Source organism: Lissotriton helveticus, chromosome 1_1 (genome assembly GCF_964261635.1).
Source record: "Lissotriton helveticus chromosome 1_1, aLisHel1.1, whole genome shotgun sequence".
Lineage (NCBI taxonomy): Eukaryota > Metazoa > Chordata > Amphibia > Caudata > Salamandridae > Lissotriton > Lissotriton helveticus.
The window spans coordinates 120,695,901-120,719,181 of NC_136057.1; the positions used below are offsets into that span (position 1 = coordinate 120,695,901).

General features: G+C 44.5%; 1 protein-coding gene across 1 annotated transcript in view; it reads right to left on the reverse strand.

Annotated features, from left to right (window-relative positions):
* Positions 1 to 11,294, reverse strand: part of LOC144764989 (uncharacterized) — a 32,827-nt gene extending 21,533 nt beyond the window's left edge. The window contains exon 1 of the mRNA XM_078650310.1: positions 9,642 to 11,294. Within this exon, the coding sequence (XP_078506436.1) occupies positions 9,642 to 11,268 (1,627 nt within the window). The 5' untranslated portion in view covers positions 11,269 to 11,294. The remainder of the gene's footprint in view (positions 1 to 9,641) is intronic.
* Between the last annotated feature and the right edge of the window lie 11,987 nt (positions 11,295 to 23,281).

The window sequence follows — 23,281 nt, forward strand, 5'->3', positions numbered from 1 at the left end:
TTAAAAAAAATCATAAATAAATGGCATTGTCATTTACAATGCCAATAGCTTAATCGCATGCAAATGCATGACCTATTGCATTTACACCCACACAGAGCCACACACACAAAGCCACACACACACTCACAATCTGCACTCTGCACTCACAATCTGCACTCTGCACTCACAATCTGCACTCACAATCTGCACTCTGCACTCATAATCTGCACTCTACACTCTGAATCTGCACTCTGCACTCACAATCTGCACTCTACACTCTGAATCTGCACTCTGCACTCACAATCTGCACTCTACACTCTTAATCTGCACTCTACACTCTTAATCTGCACTCTGCACTCACAATCTGCACTTTACACTCTGAATCTGCACTCTACACTCTGAATCTGCACTCTACACTCACCAAGCACCAGAATGGTTCCATAACACGAGAGAGAATCATGCCCCACCAATTTGGAAATCACTGTAGGGTGAACACAGTTTAGCTGTCTGTCACAATTCTTTAGGTATGGTGATTAACTTCGAAGTAGCCCTTTTTCATTAATAAGGATCGTCGCAATCCCAAACATGTCTTCTTGGGCTGTGGGATAAAGCACATCGCCTTATACGGATCTCAAAATAGACCATACCTTCTTAGGGACTTAAACTTCCAGGCAATTGCTCTTCTCAGTAAAACTGGATTTCAGAATCAAATAGTCTTGAAGTTTATCATACGCCTCAAGCATACTCAAGTTTGAAGGTTCGTGGGGAGAGATGACATTGCTTAATTCTGAAGCATTAATAGGGGGCCTTTTATACAGGTAAAGCGCACACTCAAGTATCAACAAGATTTAACCCTCAACCATATGTGGCTTTCATGCCCAGCACCCCACTGGAGTTGCACCACTCTTCAGCATGGGTGCACTTTCACCATAGAACATTAGCAATTGCAAAATAATTGTTCCTGTGTATGTAGAAATAGGCAAGACATGCCATGATTTCGATATCTGTGTTGAAGTAAACTCATTCCAAGCTTTTTTATGCAGCAAGCACACCCCTTACCATAATCTGTTGAGAGTCAAAAAACATGAAGTATATGGGCACAACAATTCCAATGTTCTCACATTTTTTCTCTCTCAGTTAAGCTTTTCCTTCCAAAGTCAGAGTAATTGTGTTAAATGTGATTAGAAGCACATGAACACATGATTTCATACACAGTATGCTTAGATTGAGCATATTACAATAATTATTATAGGAGACAGTGCACGCCTGGGGTTTTGTACAGATGACAAGTAGCTTATCGCGTCAGTATGAGGATTGCACCTTAGTATTTCATCCCAGTGCCACAGTAAATACCCCTCCTCCCAATAGTAGGTAGGAGAGGCCTTCCGGGAATCCATAAGGAAGCCATATTGGACCCACAGTGCACTTAAGGGCTGGGCCACTGAGAGTCCTCCCTTTGTTGCCTTTTTCTATGGTGAATCCCTCCCTAACACTAACCCTTAAACAACATGCCACTGATCAGTGTACGTTCTATTTCTTGCTCTTGAGTTTTTGTACTAACGCTTCCGATGGTGCACAGTGTTCACAAGCCACGAACTGGTCTGCAGGAAAGTGGGTGCGCGACTCACAGAGCTGGCAAGGGATAGCCACCTGTACAATATCCTGGCCTTACTCCGCTAAACAATGGTGACGAATCTATTTAAAAATCACGAGGCAGAAGAAAAAACAAGCAACAGATGCTTCTTTGACAAAGGACCTTTTTATTCTGGCTAATTAAGCAGTTGGAAGGCCACGCTATGAAAGAAGGCTAATTAACCCCTAGGAGAAGGAAGGCAATATTGCACAGGCCCAGCTGCTGAATGTGACAAGATTAGCATTTCCCTAAAGTTGATGGGCAAAACCTAGGCGCAGCAACGGCGTTACAGAGCAAGCATGCTCCACTGTGCTTCGGATGACATCTAAAAGAATGCTGGACCGGGAAACATGACAAATGCCATACTCTACAAATTTCAGAATCACCTCGTATCCTGCTGCCTCTATGACATAATCCCAGTCACAAAATCCTATTCTTAGTTGAATGTAACTCTCCTGTTTTCCCTCTGCAGGCAGCGCTGCCTCCCCACACGTAAGGATCACAGGAGACCATTATCCACACAACGTACGCTACCAACACTTATGCACCCCCTTATCCCTGTGCATACAATCTCACTACTCACCGCTGTAGCCACCACTCCCAGCCCACAGCACAGTACACTCAAGGAAGCCGCCATAGCTGCCAGGCTGGCGCTTTTGCAGTGACGACACCAGTGCGCGCCGCTCGCGGGAATAATTGAATCGGAGTGAAGCGAGTGTTCAGCGATCAAGTGGCAAGCATAAACTCAGGGGATCGGAGAGTAAGCATAAACGTTTCAGTCCGATGTGTGCATGCGGAGGATGATGTAAGGCGTTCTCGGAGGCTGAGCCAAATGACACATTTGCATGGCTTGCATGACACTTAGTATCCCGAGTAAAAGCAAGGCAGCAATGCCAGTGTAAATAGATACATTTTAAAAATGACTCCCTTTTAAGAATCAAATGTTTTCTAAAGTCCTTAAAATATCTGCACAAATTACTAAAGTGCTGATGCCAGAAAGGTGACAGTAAAACAGACAACGCGCGTTAGGTGCACAGATCCTATCAGTGCAGCTCACGGTCAGTATCACAAGCTGGGGCAGTTAGGCACAGATCAGAACTACAGTAGGCATATGGTATTGAGCTTAGCCAAAAGGCAGCTGAGCGCTGCACAGGTTCAAAGGCAGGAATACGTTCAACGAGTCATCGGAGAGTTAGCTGGTTCTTGGAGAAAAGTGAACTTTTTCTTCATTGTGCTGTAGTGTTCGTTAAGAAGGCGAATCTTAAACTCTATCCTAAATAGGTATCCCGGTAGGCATGATCTCTGGTATCACAGCTCGCGGGTATGTATATAGGGAGCTGACGAAAGGCATCAGACACGAAGACTACAGCCCTCCCTAATCCCCATTCCCTGAAGAAGCTCTCTCAGCCCGTTCCGATGGAGGTGGGGAAGGCGCGTCAACCGCAGAAACAAAGACGGCTCCCGGAGAGCCCGCCCGCCTTCCCCATCCCGGTGAAGGCCCGAGGTCCACTCACCAGCCAGCCGGAGGGGTGAGAATGAGAAGCGGAGTCGCACAGACGACGCGAGGGAAGGCACAGCCCCAGCTTTGTGCATGCACTCGAGGACCGGCTTCGGCGAATACCCCAGAGAGTGGACCATGGCAAAGACGGCTCCCGGAGAGCCCGCCCGCCCGCCTTCCCCATCCCAGTGAAAGCCCGAGGTCCACTCACCAGCCAGCCGGAGGGGTGAGAATGAGAGGCGGAGCCGTACAGACGACGCGGGGAAGGCACAGCCCCAGCTTTGTGCATGCACTCGAGGACCGGCTGCGGCGAATACCCCAGAGAGTGGACCATGGTCGCTGAGACTGTTGATGCAGTGGGAACCGTGTTTAATAGACTTCGCACTTAAGAACACTTTTTATTTTCCTAGAGCGGCAGCTAGGCCTTGTGTGAACGTACAGCGCAAATTAAGAACAAGGGATAGTTACCTCATGTCTGACGCTGCTCGAGCAGCAAGGGTTCTGAGTGATGGGTGACGTCATAGGGCTAAAGAACGAAAAAACCCGCCCGAATCCGATAGAGACGGGGCTTTATAGGAGTGACTCCATTCTCCTCCAATGGCTGGCCTCCGTTTAGGAAGCCAGCCAATGGAGGAGAATGGAGAAGAGAGGCGGGTTCAAAGCCCCTAACTCCAAAACATTAATTCTTCAGGACTCCTCCCCTCACTGCTTAGCAGTGAGAAGAGACATCCCTCGACCTAAAAAATGGGAGAACTACTTGACATAGAATCCCCTTTGAAACTCAAGAAATCATAAGTATTCCTTCCAGATCTTGGTTTAACAACGACCTTAACAAAGAGGCAACAACTCCGATTGGCTGAAAGAAACTGACAACAACCCTTGTTAACACATCTTGCGATACCGGGAGCTAAACGCATAAAATACAAAAAACATATCTTCAGAGAAAAATCCCCCTTCTTCTGAGTACAACTTGACCGTTCTAGGAACAGACCTAAAGACCTTCTCAACATCATCAAACAGCAAACCTCCTCTTTCCCTCAACACTCAATAAATGACTCAACCATGCACTGCAAAGAGTTAGCAACATTCTTCTCTGAAAAAATATCTAACATTGAAATCTCTCTTGACCCACCCATCTCTCCGTCCTACACCAAAGATGTCCCCCCTAGCAAAGAGGGTCTACCCAAGGCCCTACCTCCAACTAATGGTCGTCTCAGCAAACTCACCCTATGCCAGTTGGACTGAATTCGACGATGTCCTTTAAGAAGAAGTGCTCAAATTATTCGCTTGCATTAAACCAACATCGCACATTTCCGATCCACTCCCTCCTGAGCGTATCAAGAATCTCAGTCACATCATATCTCGCCTGCATGGACCAAAATCATCAACTCCTCCTTTTCGAGAAGCCCCATGCCAACCTCCCTCAAACTCTGCCAAGTCACCCCCCTCATCAAACAACACATTTACCTTCAGAAGCATGTCTCATCAAAGCACAAGACTGCCTGACGAACTTAGAAGTCCATATGCTGGTACTTTTCAGACTGGATTATTGAAACTCTTTCCTGTCTGGCCTTCCCCGAGAAAATTAGCATCACTGAGAGAAATGCTTCATACAGTTATCCTCTTTGTGACAGGTCACAAAGTGTTTAAATCACATTTCTTCTATACTTCGCATCCTACAATGGCTTCCAATTGAAGCAACAGATGAATGTAACACTGAATGCATCACCCACAAAGCCCTCCACAACTCCACACCCTCCTACGTGGTTGAAAAACTCAAAATCCCTGGATCTGAAAAAGGATCGAGAATTCGTAAAGTCCTCCTGCTGGAACAAGCGACATTCAGGCAAGAACGCTTAATAAAGCTCGCCTTCTCTGCCAGCGTTACAAGGATCTGGAACTCCCTCCCACAACCACCTTGAACAACCACAAGTCTTGCCACAATTAAAAAGGAACTCAAAATCCTCCTATTTGAGAGACGCTTTGAATAATAAATCTGTGATCGCTTTTCTGCATCCACTTTTCCAATGTATCCAGATATTAACTGTTTGAACTTTCTCCCCTGACGTGATCTGTGGGATTAGTCTATTGCTTATCTGTTATTTTATGGAACATCTAATCTGCATTTTGGTGTGTCTTCTTTAAAAAAGTGCTTCAATGACCTTCAGCCAAGATTGTACTATATAAAACCACAAAAATAAACACATTTGGTATAATAAAGAGAAGCCAGAAAAAACATATTTTTGAAAAGTTTGTGCAGATATGTCAAAAGTTATTAGCAAAGAAATAATTGCTTTTCAATAGAAACTCTTATAACCACAAACAACGTGGGAGGGAAGGAAGGATGAGCGCGGAGAGAGAGAGAGAGAGAGAGAGAGAGGGTGAGAAAGAGAGAGAATCTACCACACTATATCCAATCCACCCGATCTACCCCATTCCACCCAATCTATCCCTCTCCACTCCATCCATTCCAACCCACTCCATCCAATCCACCCCACTACAATCCACCCAATCTATCCCATTCCACTCCACCCTAATCTATTCCACAACACTCTACTCCAATCTATCTAATTCCACTGCACCCCATTCTACCGAAACCTACCCCATTCTAATCTAATCCACTCCACCCTACTCCAATCTACCCTACCCCACTCCACCCCAAACGTACGTATCCCAATCTACCCCACTCAAATCTACTCCAATAAATTCCACCACCCTCTACCCCACCCCAACCAAATCTAACCTACACCACTCTATATAACTCCACTCCATTCTACTCCATTCCAATGTACCGCAATCCAAACTACCCCAATACTCTGCACTCTAATCTACTCCACTCCAGTCTTCCCCACTATACTCCAATCTCATTTCACCCCACTCTTTCCTAATCTATCCCACTCAAATCCACCCCAATCCATCCTACTCCACGTCAATCTACTCCACTCCACCCAAATCTATCCCAATTCAATCTAACCCACTTGACTCCAATCTACCGCAGTCCACTCTACCCCAATCTATCCCCCTTCTATCTACCCACCTGACCCCATGCCACTAACTTTTTGCCATGCCGAACAGCAGTCACACTGCTGTACATAATGGCTAAAACTTATTGCCAAAGTCAATAGCTTTCGGATAGGAGACACCTATTTGCTTTGACAATGCTTATTTTCACTGGCTTTCTTTTATCATATACACACGCAACAGTTCCCTCAGCCAACTCCAAGCAGGCACAGGTGTTCAACGGTGCCTGGGCACAGCAGGGGATTCCCTAAAGGGACTGGCTTATGTTTTTATTTTTTTTATTTTTAAGGGTTTCCGGACACTTTCCTGGGGTTCTCGGACCCTTGAAAATGAACATCACAAATGTCCACCAGGGTACAAGGCCAATTACTGTGCCTGCGCTGACACCTGCCTAAGGTTTGCGGACCTCCAGGGTCATGATGTGGAATCCAACCTCTGTCTCAGAATCAGAAATTTCTTTCTACATTTTATCATTAGGCAGCCCCTGAGTCAGGGAGAGACAGGATGGCACCACAGCTCTTTACGGTTTCTTTAGTATTTTTACAGGATGCGGGGAACAAGTCTCTTCATCATGTAATGGTTCAAGATATAGCCAGCCAATCAGGGAGCTTCAGGTCCGCAGACCTAACTTTGGGTTTACGTATCCAAAATAGATGGGCGAAAAAGCTCCCTCAACCAATCGGATCCAATATATTTTTACATTTGGGTCCACGAGTACAGATGCATGGACCATTCATGGGCTAAAGGTCCAGCTAGCTCTATCTTAAAGGACTAGTGGCTTAATTTGAGGACCACCAGTTATTATATGTGTATATATATAATTATATTACACTTTTACACATATAATACACTTTGATTGATTGATTGATTATATTACATAGGATTCTGTAATCCCTGTATAAATGGCAGTCTCTATTTTCTTTATATAATCAGAAATTTGTGACGCACCAAGTCAGTGATTATGAAGAAAAGACGTCAGAACTCGGCTTTTATAAGTTATTACAGTCGAGTCCTGAGGGCACAATGCCTGCTGCCAGCGCCAGCAGCTGATGTGAAAAGAAGGTCAAGTCACGAAGCATAATTGAAGCAACTGTTTAAAGCAACAAACAGAACTTTGCTTTTATTACTTCTGCTGTATGTTACTAGTTTACTATGAGAAGCAGAGGGAATATGTTTATCAGTTTCCTTAGATGAAGGAAAGGTGGAATCTTTCTGCATGTTTCTACACGTTCCAAGCTAGTGCAGCTTTTTTAAATGGACTTTTATTGAACTGTTTCTAATATCTTTTTGCAACAAATATCTAACAGTTTTTTAATGTTTACTTTTGCACAAGAGGTTTTATGTTCATGCTTCATGTTTGCAAACATGTTAGCTGGTGCATATGTAGGAGCTACACACCAAGCTTTGTGGGAAAGGTGATGGTGTGACCATGTATTATACGGTGTGACCATGTATTATACGGGATAAAGTATCACCTGGTGCATATTATAAGATTATTGCAAGTCACCTCAGAGTTCCATAACCTTATAAAGGAATTCCTCGTTCCTCTATATGGTTATGGAACAACTTGTTGACTTGCAATATCTTAGAAGGTGCGGCAGGGGGTACTTTATCCCTAATATATTTTCACTGAATATGGTTAAAGTGAAGTTGTAGATGGCTTTGTTAAAATACCTTAATGGGTCTTTAAAAAAATCAGAAATTCACTTACAAACAAGGGTAAAGTGTATATATGGTTAAGACTTAAAGCTGAACAAACTCCTGACATGTGCAAGTTATGGTTAGAACCACAATCCGTCAGTCACACTACGGGTGTGCAAACCCCAACTCAGTATGTTACGTGTGATGATCCGATGACATTTTACACAGTTAGTGAGTTTCCTAAAGGCAGGATGCTGCTGTAGGGAGATCATGGCTACTTTTGTCTGCCCATAAAACAATGAACACTCTTTACTGAGCTAGAGGTTTGTTTGTGTATCTGTCTATCATGAGGCCGTGTGCACTTCAGGAGAACCCTGCAGTGACAACAACATCCCTGGTCGGCCCTGCTGTTGAGGCCGAATACAGACTAGGATTTTTCTATCAGGAACTGGAGATGACTGCATCTTACCCAATGTAACTGTGCAACTGGAAACACAGTTCCCTCTCTGGACTGCGCATGTCCGCTATTCTCAATGAACGGGAGGCAGCAGCCAAGAGTGCAGGTTGATTGCGGGGAGCCGCGAGTGCTGAAATAGTCACCGCGTGAAACAGACCCGCGCTGTCCTCACTGAAGGGGCGTGTCATCGTCTCTTGCGCAGTTTCAATGATTATCCCTGCAAATAGCAGCGAATAATAATGGATACAGTCGTGTGAATTTTCACACCTTTTTAAAAAAAAAATTCACATATAGAGCCTCACGGGAGGGTGCGCCTTAGCGCGCACATACCACCGGAGGACTTTTTGCTAGGTCCTGACGAATGCTGAGCAAATTGCAACTAAATACAGCAGAAACATGTTGACCATTTTTGATACTTTATAGGACTCCGGTTCCCTAATTCAGAACCTTGCGAAGTCCGTTCACTTTGTTTTTAATCCAATGCGGGTTGGCCATTATTAAAGATTTTTGTAAAGGTTATAACCTTCGCATTTTTTAATCACACTGGCACACTCACTTATAGTCACTCCTAATTTGGGCACTGTTACACTCATCACATCCCGCTCCGCTGTAACCAGGCGTTGTAGCACGCTGGGGTGACATTCGGTCACCCTAGCAGGGACCCGATGATGAAGCATGTCACCAACTAGCGGTGAGTGAGGGTCCTTCTTAAAGAGAAGAGTCTTTTCTTTCTTGCTCTTATGTTATGTGTAGGTGAGTGTTGTACCCGATGGTTACTTCCTGGTAAGGTACCTCGGTGGGTATTATCAGGGGGGACAGAGATTGGACACCATGTACGTGTGATTGTGGGAGTAACGATAGCATTGACAGTACTGAGTGAACAAGCAAGTTTCTCTTTTTGAGCTAAGGTAGCACTTTTTCTTTCTTTGCACTGAGTCACTCCTCTGTTGTTATTTGCAATTCTGTCTGGGGTACAGGAGTGCCTACTCATGCCCTCTCTCTCTTGTTGATACTTAACTATTCTCAATGAACACCACATCACTTGCATCTGACTATTAAGTGTGATTCCGGCCAGTAATTCCTCCCATGAATAGCGCTATTTCCAGTTCCTCAGCCTGGAACCGGGACGGACAAGGAAGGACGAGAGCTACTGGCCTACTTGTCTCATGCAGAGTCCCATAACCAGGCCTGTTCCTGCACAGGAAGGATGTAATCCTGTGTGGAACCAGAGGAGGAGAATGCAGGGACACATCTGCACCCTGTGTACTCGTACTCTGGTCAGTATCGCTCAGGGGGTTCCATCCAAGCCAAAATGATCCCCTTGGAGACTTTCTAAAATCTGCCCATATGCATTTTAAAGAGGTTACATGTGTTAGTGTACTCCGCGTGTCCATGTATAGCGAAACACATACCTGGGGTGGCTTTGGACGGCAATAAATGTGATTTTGTATTTCCTCTCTCCAATGAGTCTTCATCTGCAGTATTTGTATCAAGTTCTAGGAATGATGGAGGCACAGACTGACCCCGCTCCTCTGGACAGAGCCGTTCTGGCTTGCAGTTCTGATGTTGATCCTGTGATTCAGAGTGCAGTAACTTGTTGTTCTGATCTGAGCCCTGTGCATCAGTACAGGGAGTTTCTAGCTTGTAGTTCCGATTTGAATCCTGCTCCTCAGGGTGCAGTGGTTCCACCGTGTTGTTCTGATCTGGTTCCTGTGCTTCAGGAAGCACTGACTCTAGCTCTCGGTCCTGTGCTGCAGTGTGCAGTGGTTCTAGATTGTACTTCTGATCTGAACCGTGTGCATCAGTAAAGGCCGATTCTAGATTGTCATTTTTATCTGATTCCTGTGCTTCAGGACGCATTGATTCTAGCTCGTAGTTCACGTTTGAATCCTGCGCATAAGGAAGTTCCTGCTTTAAGCATAGGTGTTGCTGTAGGCGCTGGGTTTGTTGTGACCCCAAATCATCAAAGGACAACAGAACAGACTCTAAGTGTTCGTCTGGTGACATCCCATCAGGTGACAGGGGTTGTAGGCTGCGGTTCTCCTGGGGATCTTGGAAATCAAAACACATCAATTCTTCCTCCAAGGGATCATCAGGTCCGGTCCCATCTGGTAGCGTGGGTTGTATACGGTGGTTTTGCTGTGGTTCGTGTCCTTCAGGAAATAGTGGGTGTGGGCAGAGGTTTTGTTGCTGGTCCCAGCTATTAGCAGACAATGGGGATGGTTCTTGCTTCAGGTGCCCATCTGGTTCCCTCTTTTGTGGGAACGCTGACCGTACGCTCTGGTCTTGCTCTGGTGCCTGGCCATCAACACATTCCGAGTGAAGACACCGCTTTGCCTCCAATGATCTGCCTGGAGGATCTGTCTGAGGGCAACTGGATAAAGTACAATCCTGCTGTACTCCATTTTTATCTGGAAACCCAGGATGCATGTACTCGTCCTGCTGCGACTTATGTACATCTGGAAACCCAGGTTGCACGCACTGGTCCTGCTGTGGGTCACATCGATATGGAAACATTGGCTGTACATAAAGGTTTGGCTCCTCTGGACGCCCTTGAAGATAGGTTGGCGAGGAGATCGTACAGTCCTGCTTTGGTGTATGCCCGTCAGAGAACACTGGCTGAAGACACAAGCTCGGTTCCCCTGGCCCGTCCAGTTGAGGTGTCGCAGGAGAACGGCTAACAGCACAATCTCTAATGCTCACTGGACAGACCACCTCCAAAGTCACTCCAGCATTATCGAGGGAACCTTGATCCTTTTCTATCCAGATTTTCTTTATCAGCCCAGCGACTCTAGAAGGTACGTCCTTCACAGTATTCATCAGGTTCTCCAGTTTGGCTTCCAACTCCTCCAGCATGGATAAAAGGATAATGTGGGGCAGGTTCTCCGAAAGCGGTTCCAGGTCCGGGTCCCTTTGAGCATCATTTCGGGATCTTGAAGTTGAGACGTCATGAAGAGGTAAAGACGGGACTGTGGCTCTTACGGATTCACATGAACACTGCGCTGTCACTTTCTTTCCTGGAGCCCGTCTTCTCCCCATTCCGGTATTTTGATTTTCAAGTCTCAAGTGTCTGCAGAGGAGAGTAAAAGAGAAAAGACAACACGTTATCACAGGACAACTAGGTCAAAATACTCCTTCCCGTCTCACCAACACAGTGTGATCAGAGGAAATTGCGAATTTCTAAAACCAGAAAAAAATTCAATCATTAAAATTTAACAATATCTATAACATTGCATTTTCAACACTATGTCTGTTCCTTGGTCTGCTCAAATTGCACACTTTTATGAAAAAAATTGAATACTGTAACAGCCTTGCAGCAATGAAAGGTTTATAAAACCCTAGCAGACAAGACTGCGCTATCATCCTCACTTGCACTGTACAGCTCTCTTTTGCAATATTCAGTTCAGTGACTAAAGCACGCGCCAACATACCAAACCTCTACAGGATCTACAAAATGCTTGTCATGTCATTGCATATAAAGAGAGCATGTTCAACCTGGGGGTTTCTTGGCACTGAATCAGAAATACATAAAAGAGGAGACAACCAATCAGGCCAGGGAAGAATCTAGCATGAATAGGCTTGTGGGCTGTCAGATTTCTGGGACAACACTTGAAGTTAGATTCAAAATGGATTTCGCTGGGAGAGAGATCCGAATGGAAGGAGCTTGTACCACAAAGCTGCGTCCACCTGATCTGATCCTCTGTAATTTTGGAATAGAAAGTAAATTAAAGTGAGGTGATCTCTGGTTTTGTACGGGTGTGTGCATTTCCACCTAGCTTGTAATGAAGTGAGGGGCTAGACCTCTCGACCCTTTAGAGGTGAGGCAGAGGGTCTCGGAGTGGATTTGTTATTTCAATATAGGTGTGGCGCGTGCCCACCTCTGAAGATGATGTAGTAAACAATCTGTGTCGCTGTGAATTACTTGTAGGCTATGAATGGTGATACTGGGCATTCTTACAAATACTCGGTTGGCATGATGAGATCTAGATAGGACTGCGGCCACCACTATTGCTTTTCTTGTCTAAAGCGGGAGAAGGGGGGTTATTTTCTCAAGCAGTTTCAGGACAAATCTGTATTTAGATCCTACTGCTTCAGCAGCTGGGTCTTGCTAAGATTGCTATCGATTATCACTCAGAGGCTTTTAGCTGTGTATTTAGGCTCCGGTAACAATCTAATTTTTGTTGGAGAGTAAAGTTGGTTCCAAAGATTGGTATTATTCTTTCAAATTACAATCTCAGTTTTGTCAGTATTCAGTTTTAGCTGATTCAACCTCATCAAGTAATCATTAAATTGCATCATATTTTGAAACTGGAGTGGTGAGGCGGACATTCTGCCCACACAAATCAACAACTGAGAGTAGGTATAGTTATAAAGCCTGGAAGCTCTTGAAGACAGTTCTCTGACCAATAGTTTATGCAGGTTAAGGGAGCAGAGGTATTGCCCTATAATTCTTGGTTATATCCGGGACTTCTCCCTGGTTTTTCAGTGACCTAAGCTCTACAGCCTTTTGAAACGCGCTTGGAGCAACAGCTTGAGCTGCTGAATTGATGAAAACGCTCTGCAGGGGATTGCTCAAGACCTCGCTTTTTGACAGAGACGCAGCCCCCTCAGCGCCCAGATATCCTTGGGGGTTCACTTTATAAATGCTGATTGATTGATTGATGAGGTCAGAGACTCCATGGCTGCTGGAGGGCAAGGGTCAGTTGGAGACCCGGATTTGACCTTGATCATAAATTCATGAAGCCTGTTTATTTCCTCAAACAAGGATAAGGAGACTCGACTTCAGAACTACTGCTGCTGTATTTGTTTATACTATCTTTAAAGAATGTTTTTGTTAAGTATTTAGATTGTCACAGAATGTCTCGATAGGAGTCAGGGAAGTTCTCATTTCATCTGGGGCGACTAATCATTCAGGATATCAAAAAACTATTTTTATTATTTGTCTATTAAAAGGGCTTTGCATGTGCGGTTTTGCCTTCACATTCTGCAAGTTCACTTTTAAATTAGATTTTGCTCTCTTCATCATCCCTCTCCTGCCAGTGTCGACGCAATGCAGGTTTTGCCTCCTTTAACTCTGGCTTGTACCAGGGCACTGGTCTGGTGCGGTTTATAACACGCTGTTGGATTTGAGGGGTGTGGGCCACTAGCACGTCTGAACCACAGAGTGGATTACTTTTCTTTTGAGAGAATGTCTTCAATTGATGGGAAGAGGGGGGGTTGAAAGTGTTGATAACACTGGCTCTGTATTAGTGTGTCACTATGTGCATATTGTTTTAATTTCCTGCTTGTGGATCAAGTTAGAAAAATCTACCGGAACAAAAACATTGATCAAATAATGATTGGACCATATGCAAGGATGGATCATTATTGTGGGAAGTTGGCTTGATATGCAGTGCTCACTATTCTAGTGATCACTATGTATCAGTCCAAACAACCCTTATTGATGTTTGGTTGTAAGTCAACCTTATAGACCAGCTATCCTAGTAGCATGGATACGAGCAGTCTAAGGCTATAAACTCTAGAGGGCGTGTTAAGCCAGCTGTTTTACCATCACATTACCCCTTGAACACCAAGTGAAAGGACACCACACAAGTTGTTATCAAAAATAAAGTATATTTATTTATAACAAGACTACCCTGGCTCTTTATGAGACAGGGAGCTAAGCACACAACAAAACTCTTAAAGAAATACTGAAAGTCGCACAATTTACACAAATGCCCAAGGGGCACGAAAAACCATATACACAAGAAGTTACTAGCAGGTAAGTAATACTTTTCTAGACTGTAGAAACGCTAGGCCTACAATGCTGAACCCTTGGATTAGAAGCAGGAGGCCTAGGGACGCCGTGTGCAGAGTGGGAACTCTCACGCGTAATGCAGGAACAAGTCTATGGATACTAGCAATCACAAAGTTACTGTTCTCGGGCGAACCCGACTAGGTGGGTCGAAAACAAGAGTGGATCCGAACACTTAGGGTGTTGGACTATGCTGGAGCACCGGAGTACTCGGTTTACCTAGCCCAGGGGCTGCGGCTGCATAGGGTTCAAGTTGCGTCGGAAACCCTCGTTGATGAACCAGAAGCCTGAAGAAAAGAAGTTGCTGGCAGGCGGCCAGTGAAGAAGTTCGTGGAGATCCAAGCCTGGATCAGGGAAGAAGAAGACCTGTAAGCAGAGGGGACCAAGTTCTGAATCACTAGCCAGTGATTAAGTGGGCACCAGAGTGGCACCGGGCGAAGTCACCTCGACCAGGTGAGTGGGCGCTGCTGGGCTCTGCAGTCTCTCGGACCAGGAGGCGTTGTCGGCGACCAGGATGGAGGTGCGAGCTGTCTCACGAAGGTATCTGCTGTCGACGTCGCTGGACCCAGGATTGGGGCAACAAGTCTTGTCAAACGCAAGCCCACGCGGTAGACTTAAAATGGAGTCTGGAGTGGACCAGGAGGGTCCGGGGTGCTCCTCTGTTGGAGGGGAGCAAGGGCCAGTCTGGAGCAACCAGACCAGCGGTGTTTGTCGTCGTGAAGCGTCGTAAGAGGGCCACTAGCCAACGGGCAAGTGACCTGGACAACGCGGTGAGCAGCAAAGAGCAGAAGGGCCCCACGCAGATCTCGTGGATGCAAGGGGGCTGTACTTCGGTGCTGGAGCTGCTCAGGGTCGGGGCTTCTCTTACCCCAAAGCACTCAGTCGAGGGTCACTCGGTGGTCGTGCTGGACAAGCGTCGTGCAGTTCCGAAGATGGCCGGTCCCTCGAGGTCTCGTCACACCCACGGATCACAGCTGGGCTGATGATGCAGGTTGAGGTCAGAGGTGCCAGGGAAGCCGGTTCTCGTAGAGCTGGGCAGTCTTGATCCGGAGGAGAGACTTACAGCAAACCGCGATGCTTGGTTGGTGCCTGCTGCTGCAGGGTGACTACTCCTTAGTCACAAGGGAGAAATCTTAGGAAGAGTCTTGAGTTCCTCTCGTAGAAAGTCGGTTCAGGATTCAAAGATTGATCTAGTTTGGAAGGGGGCCTGCTCCTACCTTTATCCTGCAAAAGGGGGCTGGCACGCGACTAAGTCCTGCCCTATGGGTGGGACTAGGAAGGGGGTGGTTACACCCCTCTCCCATGCCGGGCTTTCCCCAGCTCAGGGGCTGGTGTGCCCCTGGAACTGGTTCTAGCCGGCATATGCACAGTGAGCACCGGGGTGCCACTTGCAGTCACCTTCCTCTATAGCCCTGCCTACCTGGGATACACAAAACCCTGTCTGGGATGGTGCTGGCACCGCCCCTGGCAGGAAACCCTTTGTCCTTGCCTCCCGCGCTGGGAGGACTCCCAGCAGCAGGAGGGCAGACTTGTGTCTCAGTGGCAGCATCCATCTTGTGGAGCTGAGGCTATGTTCGACTTTAACCGGGGTTACAGGTTACCAACATGTCTTCTCCCTCTAGAGGGGTGGAATGCTACCCCCGTCGCCAGAACTGGCGAGGGGGTAGTATTCCAAAGCGTATGACACCTTACAAGACATGTTTAGATAATGTCAGACCAAAGTTACCATAACCGCGAGGATTATAAGGCACTTAAGAGTATATGGTCTGACGCTATCATGAAAACGGCTAAGGGATAGTGTCGTGTATTCCTATAGGTTCTGAATCGATCCCCCTATTCCTGACCCTATTCTGGTTAAACTAACTATCAAGTTAACTAACAGTCAGCCCATGAGGCAAGAACAGCCCCCATGATGCAGATACCGTTATCTGACGCAGTCACACTACGGCACAGGAACGTGTTATCTGATTAGGTCATAACGCTTGAGATCTAATTAGACAAGCGACATTCCTCCAGCCCCTGATAAGGCATACGACGTTCTCATAACAAATCAAACCTATGACAACCTGGGAAAAACCCTGCGGCCATTGTTTTGATTTCACCGAGAACTTTTTTAAAGAATGTGCTAACGAGCAAGTCGTATGACATCTTTATTGACGTATCTATGTCCATCCTTACGTCAATCTCGGCACCTTTAAGGTATAAATATTACCGATCTTGCCCTATGCAAACACACGCGTGGTGACAAGACGGAGCAGCCATACTTGCCGAAGCCGAGAGCAGAAGCAGACCCCGCTGGCGCAGCCCCGCCTTCCTGACGCGCTGAGAGACGCGCTGCTATCTCAAGCCGAGAGACCCAGCACCGGCGCTTCCGGGCAGCCCTCGCAGGCAGCCTGGAATATCGAGACCAGAGAAAGAGATACCATTCCTCATTCATCCTAAATTCCAGGTACAGAACTGAATAACCCCTCACAGAGAATTCTTTAGTTATTCACTTGGCAAAAACAAACTTAACTTAAACTGTAACTTTCTATTCCCGCCCACGCATTAGACTTAGGTCAGGTACACGGGGTAGGCGTATTTAGAAACACCAGTTGAGTACGTTTAGTCAAATGTATATGTGTATGTAAATATATTTTAATCATTTTAAACATCATATGGCTCAGAAACCATATCAATGTTTTTACAGTATTATTTTATACTATTGCTTTTAATGTATGCACTTTACTTAACTATAAGTATTGCAATAATATCGATCCATTTCTCTTGTACGAGAAAAGAGACTGATCAATAAATAACACCTTTTATTGAACACGCCCGTCTCTTCCTTTTCTCTACATTCTGATGAGACTAAGAATGCACGTACTGACTGAGTAAAATAATTGCCTTGTGCTCACACGACTCTCGAGATTGACTCTTGATTAGGGGAGAGCAAAGTTGTCATGTTCTATGGTTGTCAGAAACTAAATCCCTTCTTGTCTAATCAGGGAAGTTAATTCCTCCTTGAACATTCGAGAAAGTTTCTAGCGAACTCTGAGCTAAGCCGGCAAACCCAAAAATTAAGTCTAGTATCGACAGTAGTAGACCTAGTTAACGTCTGGCCTAGGCCTTTACTGCTGTAGGTATTATTCCAATGCGCAGAGCCTATTGGGAAGATAGGAACTACACTACATGGCGCCCAACGCGTTTGGAAAGGGCGATAAAACTAACGTAAGACATTTAGAGTAACTCAATCGTGCTTTCTCACTCAGACCCCTTTTCCCATTATACTCCAAAGACGTCTGGAGTGGGTGAAAGGTTATATCCTCCAAAACCTCGCAGGAGGGAACTCCTATGTATGGTTCTTGGTATAGTCAACGTTGAAGGATACACTGTTCCAAAATATTGTGCATCTAATCTCTGTTTCCATAAAGAAACCTGATCTGCAAACAGCTATAATACCATCCGGTCAGTAAAATGACTGAAAGTGATGATGAAAGAGAAGCAGTTAGATTAGCAACTGAACTCGCAGATGCTGATGCTACCATGCAAGCAGCAGACCCGAATATAACACTCATTCCGGTCATTAAAAGGAGATCTATAACCTTAAAACTTATAGAAAATGGACTGACACCTAGAGGTGGCACAGTCATATTCGTAATTGAGGCACACGAATATCGGCAGACAGAGGTATATTATTCATGGATACATTTTCCAGCAGCTAATGCTGTAACAAAGTACTTCCACTATTACAAAGTAGAGGAACCTCCTAATGAGTACACTCCTTTCGAGGAGGTGGAAGTACCACTCAAATTCCAAGAGCATTTGCTCTTATTTGATGGCGCCCTAATACATAACAATCACATTACAAGGCTCGGTCCTTTAGGAAGACCAGGAGCAACGTGGCCGGTCTTAGCCGGATACACACCACATCCAGACATCGAAAGAATGCCTGCAGCAGAGCTGTTAATACAGCTAAAACAACTACTAAAAATTCATAGACAATTAGTTCAGTATGTAATGCGGACTTCAACAATTCAGCCAGCGATCAAACCTCCACAGCTGACCCCTCACCAGGGGAACACAAATAAAATTACACCACAGAACATCCAATCCTGCCTAGGTAAAGTACCGGCTAAACGGGAACAAATACCATTCTGGTTGGCACAAAAAATCACCCAAATAGAGGCGGTGTTTCCTGACACCACCCCATTAGAAAAACACAGGATTCTGACTATATGTCTCCCAATGGGAATCGCACCACACATTGAGGACTGTGACACTTGGGGTACAGTCTTTGCTTCCATCTACACAAAAACGCACGGTGTTCCATCCATTTCGGTAATACCAGATGTGCTAACACAAATTCAAGATGAATACGGTCCAGAACCTGCTTTAACTCTTGGTATGAAATTACTAAAAGACTTCAAGCAGGTCACGGCTATATTATTAGCCAACATAAAAGGTGAAGCAGCAAACGTGGCGATCCGCCAGAGGTTAAAAGAGACAGATATAGCAGACCAACCAGCTGAAATTGCCAGAATCATAGAAAAATCCTATGAAGAACTAGGCAGAGATAGTCTAGGTGGAATACCAGTAAAACCGCAACTGACTACAAATCCAGAAAAAATATTTTTTAATAATAATTCACCAAAAAAGAACTGGGATGGAAACAAATAATCCAACCCTAAAGAAAAGAAATTCCAGTCCCGAGGGAGGTCTCCTAGGCGAAGAGAGAAATCTCCAAACCAAAGACAGAGGTCACCGCAGAGTGACCCCTCTGGGAATAGATATAACCTTAGAAATAGGGATAATATTAAAAAACCTGATAGATATCAAGACATTGATACACGTCCCTCTCAATCTTTTCAGACTTCCTCGCAGAAATCGGAAAGAAGAGGACGACCAGAAGAGCACGCCAAGTCCAAAGACAAGGAACCTGCTCAGCTAAAAAAGAAATTACAATTTCCAAAAAAGAAGGTAGCCAGTATCAAGGTAGTTAACAATGCCGAGAATACTGAGGACACAACTGAAAAACGGAGAGTGGGCTCAGACAATGCTAGACAGCGCAGCAGAGGTGAGCATAGCTCGCAAAGTCCTTATGAATCATCTGGAGACAGTGGACACGAATGAATATCTTCAAGTGGAAACTGCAGACACCAGAGTTAGCAAACCCCACAAGATATACGAGATAACATTACGTATAGAGGGAGATAAGACTAGGAAAATAAGGGGACTATTTTGGGATAACCTCTCCAAGGGCTATGACATCCTCCTAGCTGAAAAAGACTGGCCACCAGAGTTTGTCAGGGAGTGCCCTCATGGCGAAGAAGTAATTATGCCTGCCTTCTCGAATCAAATCCCGATTCATAAAAAATATACACTTGCTAGAAAGTGGGCAGTGGCCTTAGCACCTGCTTTATATAAAAATCATGTAGGATGGGATGAGGATTCTCCTCCTCACAAAATCCAGTTAAAATCACAACCAACTGCACAAAGGCAGTACCCAATTAAGCAAGAAGCTAAAAAACAGGTAAATGAAATACTAGATCAGCTAGAATACCAGGGGGTGATTGAAACTTGCACCTCACAAATGAACAATCCTTTGTTTCCGGTCTCCAAACCAGACAATTCATATCGTCTAGTTTTGGATTACCGACACCTTAACACATGTTGCAAGACTTTTGCAGTGCAAAACTCACACAGTGCTGCACTAATGAATAACATAGTGCGCAAAAAATACAAAACAACCTTGGACATCTCCAATGGATTCTTTTGTCAAAACATAGCACCAGAGAGCAGATATTTAACTGCATTCTCAGTAAATGGCACTCAAAAACAATTCTGTCAGTTAGCCCAGGGGTACAAGAACAGCCCGGGGGTATTCTCAGCTAGAGTAACAGAATTACTACAACTATATGATGATGAAGCATTATCCTATGTCGATGACATTTACTTAACAGATGATGACTTGGAGACTCACTTGAAAAGAGTGAACACCATAATACTTGGGTTCGCTGCAGAGGGTTACAAATTCAACTTTAAAAAGTCCAGAATTGCCCACCTGAAAGTCCTGTACGTAGGATATGAATTATCAAGTATAGCCTGGCTAACAATTTTCTAAATACTAGAAGAAATGGAAAATCTAGAATAAAAAAAAAAAAAAAAAAACATATCCTCTCCCAATCGACATTCTGCCTCTACGACATTACGCCAGTATAATCTATACAGACTGACATGCTCAACCCTCCGTTTGGGGAGAACAAGCATACAACCCCACATGTGAGATTACAAAAGAAGTGTGGCGCGGAGGTAAACTGAGACCTCTATTAACAAAATCACACTCGGTAGAAACTAATTCAGAAAAACAAACTGAAATAATAGCTTTGAAAATGGCGCTAGATAATGCGGATCGCGAATTCCCGACACTTATAGTGTCAGATTCATATTACTGCGTCAAATCATACAACAAGGATTTGCAGACATGGATTCAAAACGGTTACAAAGATGACACAGATGCACCAATAAAGCAGAAACTGCTCTGGGAACAAATAGCTCTTTTACAAAAAGAACTACCAAAGACTCACGTGACACACTCACTGAGTCACCAGCGTGATGGCGTTCACGTTGTAGGGAATTCATTGGCTGAAACAGCCGCAGCGGCAGCCACTAACTCGGCTCCCGTAGTTCGAAAAAAGCGTACATTAAAATACATTGACGGTGAAACATTGCTGGCGGTGAAAACGTCATCAAAAGGCGACTGCTCAGCACTACCGATCAACTATCCACTCAATTATACATACATAATCGATTCAAACTCCGTCCCTTTTGCTCGAATCCCTGGAGTGGGGGATAGAGTGATTCCAAACATGGACAGGAGAAACTTGTTAATCGCAGACGCACACATGGGCGAGGGTCTCAGACACCTTAAATTAAAAGATTCTCTGGAAGAATTACAATCACGGTACTGGTGGCCAGGCATGAGCCTGCACTACACCATGTTTGTAAAAAACTGCCCAAACTGCAACAGAGATCGCAGTGGGGAGAGAAACAGTTTAATACCTCGTCGTATCAAGGCAGATAATATTACCAGCAAAAAGAATGGCTTGCGATTAACATATACAGGCTAGTTTCCACTTATAATGTAGATCACCAGCACTCGGCTGACGTCCGGACTATTATACAAGATTTGCGAGTCTAAATGGCATATACGCTAAGAGCATGTTACGTTTGACCATTGTTTTCACTCAGGCATACCAGCCTGGGGGGATACATGGCCAAATGAGCACAGTCCAGCGGGAATCTTCTCACTTCCTTCCTGAGGGTACGGGATGGTGTAAAGAAAAAACCAAGGCAGAAAGCAATCTATAATGGAAAGGATATTAGGTTCGGGAGCTGGGTGGGTCAAACATCTAATAAGTGTCCAACGTAGTCTAAATAACTTGCCAAGAAATTCTCTGAAGGGATTCAGTCCGTACAAATTATTATTTGGAACTAGGATGATGATCTCTGACCTTGATAGTCAGACTTCAGTGGTGAAAGAAAAAACCTTTGATATCAAAGACCGTTTGGCTATTTTGCAGGACTTAAACAAAACAAGAAAAGACCTGAGCAACACACAGCTGAAACAACAGCCAACAACCACTGAAGAATCACCACCTGTCCCAGCAAGACCTGTCTGGATTCCAAAAGTCGGGGATCTAGTCAGGGAGAAGATCGCGCTAAAGAAGGAATTTGGGCCTTCCTACAGAAAAGCAGTTCCTGTCTTGTCTGTCAACGGGACAAGATCAGTTGTACTACCGCCACTTGCTGGAAAAAAGGAGAACCGAGTTGTATCCATCGACCTGGTAAAACCACAACATGTGGCCGATAACAAACGGTAGGCCAAGTGGACTCCCAATAAGTAGCAGAACACCAAGGTTTGCTACCAGTACAGAGGTCCTAACGAAGAAGCTCATCACATTCGAAACGCCTACAGAAGAACAAGAAGGACTATGCAACAATGCAATAGAACTCAGACCTCTGAAAACCCAAATAAAGACATTTAGCAGAGACACACCAATCTATACTGAAGTACCAAGTGAAAATGCAAGAAACAAAAATCCTGAACCAATTGGAACTATTGACAGAACTGCATCCAGCTACTTCATAAACTTCGATGATTCCTCTGAAAGCCTCAGTGAATCAAAGACACAGCCATCATCAAAATCCTTTAAAGACAAAGCTAAGGAACTTTTGAAACAACTGAAAGAAACATATCTGATTTCTCCATGGATTGAATTTTGGGTGGGTTTTGGTGCATTTATCCTCATACTTTGGCTCATCATGGTATTTACTTTGGGACGCTTCATTGAGGGAAAATATGCTAAAATGGACACAGCAAGTCAGAACATCAACTTGGTCCTCAAACCACACACATCTTCACACATCGAGAAAAGAGAACTTTCTCCAGAACTTTCTTCAGCCAACTTCACAGCCAATCCTATACCTGGTGGGGTAGCCTGGGACAACACTGACTATGAAATTTATGGTCCGGTCGAGATCCTGAAATATCCACACCAAATCAAGATCTCCTTGAGTGATTTTGCAAAACCAAACTCATTTGCTGATGATTGGGATTTCGAAAGCATTAACCACATGATGTCTGACTTAGTAATGTCTGCTAAATTTACAAAACATGATTATTTGCAAGGTTCTACAAATTATGATAGTATGTATTGCTATAACCATTATGGTAACCATTTTTTACATAAATCTGCACAACCTAGAAATGTTTTAAATTATAATCAATGGGAACATTGTGCTACACCTCCAAAAGGGAGCTCTAGAACCGTATATGACAAATATTCATATTTTTCAGGTTTTAACACAAGTAATGCTGAAACATTTTATTTTAAATTGTCAAACAAGACAGGGATGAAAACCATGATAACCAACACAAAATTGATTTATTCAGACTCATTCTTTGAACAAATGAATACTTTTGGATTTGATTATTGGGACAAAAATGTTGATTTGAAAAGTGTTTGGGGTACAAAAGAATGGCAAGTACAGGGTATAGAAGCTTTGTTTAGAGCCTGCATGATCCCAGAACAAATGATATTTTTAAATGACACTGTTCAACAAACCACCTGTCTTGGCTTAGCCAAAATCAAAGATTTAAATAAACCGTCTATTCCAAAGCCAACAATGTTTAGCAATAACTCTGATACAGATGAAGAGATAGACGTAAACCATATATTAAACCAAAACAGAACACATCCTGATTGGAAACAGTGG